Source organism: Carlito syrichta, unplaced genomic scaffold, assembly GCF_000164805.1.
Source record: "Carlito syrichta isolate Samal-C Ts95f unplaced genomic scaffold, Tarsius_syrichta-2.0.1 Scaffold302307, whole genome shotgun sequence".
Lineage (NCBI taxonomy): Eukaryota > Metazoa > Chordata > Mammalia > Primates > Tarsiidae > Carlito > Carlito syrichta.
Genome location: NW_007246403.1, coordinates 507,323 through 510,372, shown reverse-complemented (window position 1 = coordinate 510,372; position 3,050 = coordinate 507,323). Strand labels below are relative to the sequence as shown.

At 51.4% G+C, this 3,050-nt stretch overlaps 1 protein-coding gene across 1 annotated transcript in view; it reads left to right on the top strand.

Annotated features, from left to right (window-relative positions):
• The window catches only part of PVALB (parvalbumin), a 15,797-nt gene that overhangs the window by 2,411 nt on the left and 10,336 nt on the right, over nt 1-3,050 (top strand). The window contains exon 3 of the mRNA XM_008056282.2: nt 1,242-1,351. Coding sequence (XP_008054473.1) covers nt 1,242-1,351 — 110 coding nt within the window. The remainder of the gene's footprint in view (nt 1-1,241; nt 1,352-3,050) is intronic.

Below are 3,050 nucleotides of genomic sequence, written 5' to 3'. Positions count from 1 at the left end.
TCCCGTCAGACCTTTGTTCTGCTCTGCTCCCTTCACAGAAAGTAACCGTGCGTGAACACAGGGCTCAGACCCGGGGAGGCAGGGGACAAGGCTTCCCAATGCTGGCGCTTGCGAGAGCAAAACCCTCAGCTGAGCAGCTGAACATGTAACCAACCAGACTAAATTATAGCCACTTAATATTGCTAATGGAACGATGCTACTTAATAATTTAATACAAAGGAAGAGGCAGTTTTTCTTGTTGCTTAACACTATGGGCAAGGCAGAAAGCATTCACTTTAGGATTTCACTGATTTTCATTTGTCTCAGAGGCACTTTACACCATCCTGCAGCCCCCACCCCTCCCGTGCTAGCGAGCCATTTCTGGGCAAGCAGGGATGCAGAGCCAGCTTTGGGGGTTCGGGGGTCCTTGCAGCAAAGCCGAGGGGGAGAAGGCTCTGCCCAGGAAAATGCAAACCTGCGTCAGCAAAGACACCTCCCACAATTGCCCCCTCGGCCACCCGGCCACATCTGCCCACCCAGCTTTGCTTCATGTCCCTCTCTGGCCAAGACCACTTAGAATTTTGTCAGAAAGAGAAAGGGGAGGGTGTGGAGAGAGGGCTTTCAAGTAGGGACTTCTCCACCCATCCTGTCTCAACCGTTGTCTCACAAGGATACCCTCCATCTAGAACCTCTTCTCTCTACCCATGCATGCCCAGCATGCATGCACATGTGTGTACACACATGCACAAGCACACACAGAGACTGACTTCCCTAATCCTCCAGGCATCACCTCTTCCAGGAAGCCCCCCCTGACTCAACCCCTCCCCCCAGGTGGGTAGACAGTCTCTGAGCATCCCTCTCTGCTCTTCCCTCATCGTGTCCATCACATTGAGGTATTTCACCTCCTCCCCATTTTTCCAATGACTTCCTAAGATCACCACTGTGCCCCCAACTGCCAGCATAGCTCTGACACACAGAAAACACTTAGATATGGGTTGAATAGATTAACAAATGTAGGTGCCCTCGCTGAAGTGGGATCAGCCCTTCACTGAGGACAGCCTGTCCTTCTTTGCATACTCAGCCCGAAGACACAGCCGCCAACCAGGCTACCTGGCCCAGCACAACCGCATGCCTGCCTGCTGTTTGCCGCCTGGCCCCACTGCCCTCTCCCCTGCTCAGACGCCAGCCCACCCTCCACCCAGTGTTCCTGCAAGATGACCTTAGCTGACTCCCTCACTGGCTTTCTCCCTTTCCTCCTCCAGATCCCTCCTCAGGGGCTTCTCCCCAGATGCCAGAGAACTGTCGGCTAAAGAAACCAAGATACTGCTGGCCGCTGGAGACAAGGATGGGGACGGCAAGATCGGGGTTGACGGTGGGTAGCCATGACCCGGGGGCTGGTATGTTGTGGATCTTGGGATGTTTGGATGCTAAGTTTGAAGTGATGTGGGTCACAAGGAAGGGGAGATGAGGGGTGCCTTGCTCCCCAAGATAAGAAGGAAAAAGGCAATGTATTAGGTTTGAGAGCTCTGCCATAATCCAGGCAAAGAAAAACGGGTGTATTTCCCTAAATTTGAACAACCCAAAAGGAATAGGTTCTCTTTTCTTTTCTCCTGGATGGGGAACACAGGAGCATTTGGGATTTTTCGTGAACGTTGCCTTCACTTTTGCATGGATACTGGTCCAGGCTCTGCCCAAACATACTGTGTGACCTTGGGCAATGTCTCGCATTCTCTGGGCCTCTGCCTCCCATCTGTAGTGCCAGGAATCGAGGTCAGCAGATCCCCAAGGACCCTCTGCCTCCCACGTTCTCAAATTCCAGGGATGGAAACTCCTTATCTCCATCCTCCTCAGCATCTTGTCCTGGTGTCCTGTAACCTCACGTCTCAAACCCTGCTTGGGCTTCACTCAAATGCACCATCCCAGGGTTGTAGGAGAGCCAAGAAAAAAACAGTGGACCAGGAAGCAGCTGCGAATTCAGAAAGGGAATACCCAGCCCTCCCTTGCCTCTCAAGCTTTGGTTTCAGCCCAGGCGAGTGGCTGGCATCCCACTATCCCCCATCCTTCTCCAGTCGACTCTGCCCAGCATTCACGGAGCACAGCCCAGCGTTGCCCTCTCTTAGCATCATGGCATCCTTGGGAATCTCTCTATTCTTCAGGTGGGCAGATAGATGTCAAAGGTACTTAGTGTTGTCCAGAGAGCTAGGACACACTAGAGGAGCATGGATGTAGAACCGGGCTCAAATGAGTCTTTGCAGCATACTACGCCGCCATCTGCCCCTGTGATAGTCACGTCTGCTGGTCTCAGAGAAAACCATGCGTAAGTGCTTGGCCTCTGGGCTCAGGTTGCCTAGGTTCAAATCCCAGTCCTGCCATTCTCTAGCTGTGTGACCTTGGGCAGTTTATGTAACTACTCTGGGCCTCCTTTTTCTCATCTCTGAAATGAGGATAACGCAGCATTCTCATAGGGTTATCGTGAGGATTAGATGTGTTCATATGCAAAATGCTTAGAACAGTGTCTAGTGTAGCATAAATACTATATTCATGTCTGTTAACTAAATGTAAAAAAAAATAGGCACTGGGTGACATTCATCCTTTTATCCCCAGTATCTAGGCAATAACTGACACAAAGCAGGTGCTTGGCAAACATCTGCTGCCTAGGTATAAAGTTCAGATACTTGTGCTCGGCCCCCTCTCTGGCCCTCGCCAGCTGTGACCTTGAACACACCCCCTCGGCACACCTAGGTCCCCTTGCCTGGCAAACGGGTTGCACTAGCTTTTCTTAAGACCCATTTGGGCTTGTTGTGAAATTTAAGTGTCTGTGGACACAAAATTGCTTTGGGAAGGGAACAAGGATTCTGCAAGTGGGTGTAAACCGATTAAAGTTTGTTCTTTTGCCAGAAAGAAGAATGGAGAATATTTGCTGAGGTCAGATACAGGGAGTTCCCTGGCCATCTGATGCCAGCTGCCATTATTATGGCAGGGAAGGAGGGAGGTGGCTTTACTGAGTGGAAATCATTGGAGAGGACTAGGGGATTGGCTGGTGTTTCTGGTGGGCAGCGGACCCTCCCCCA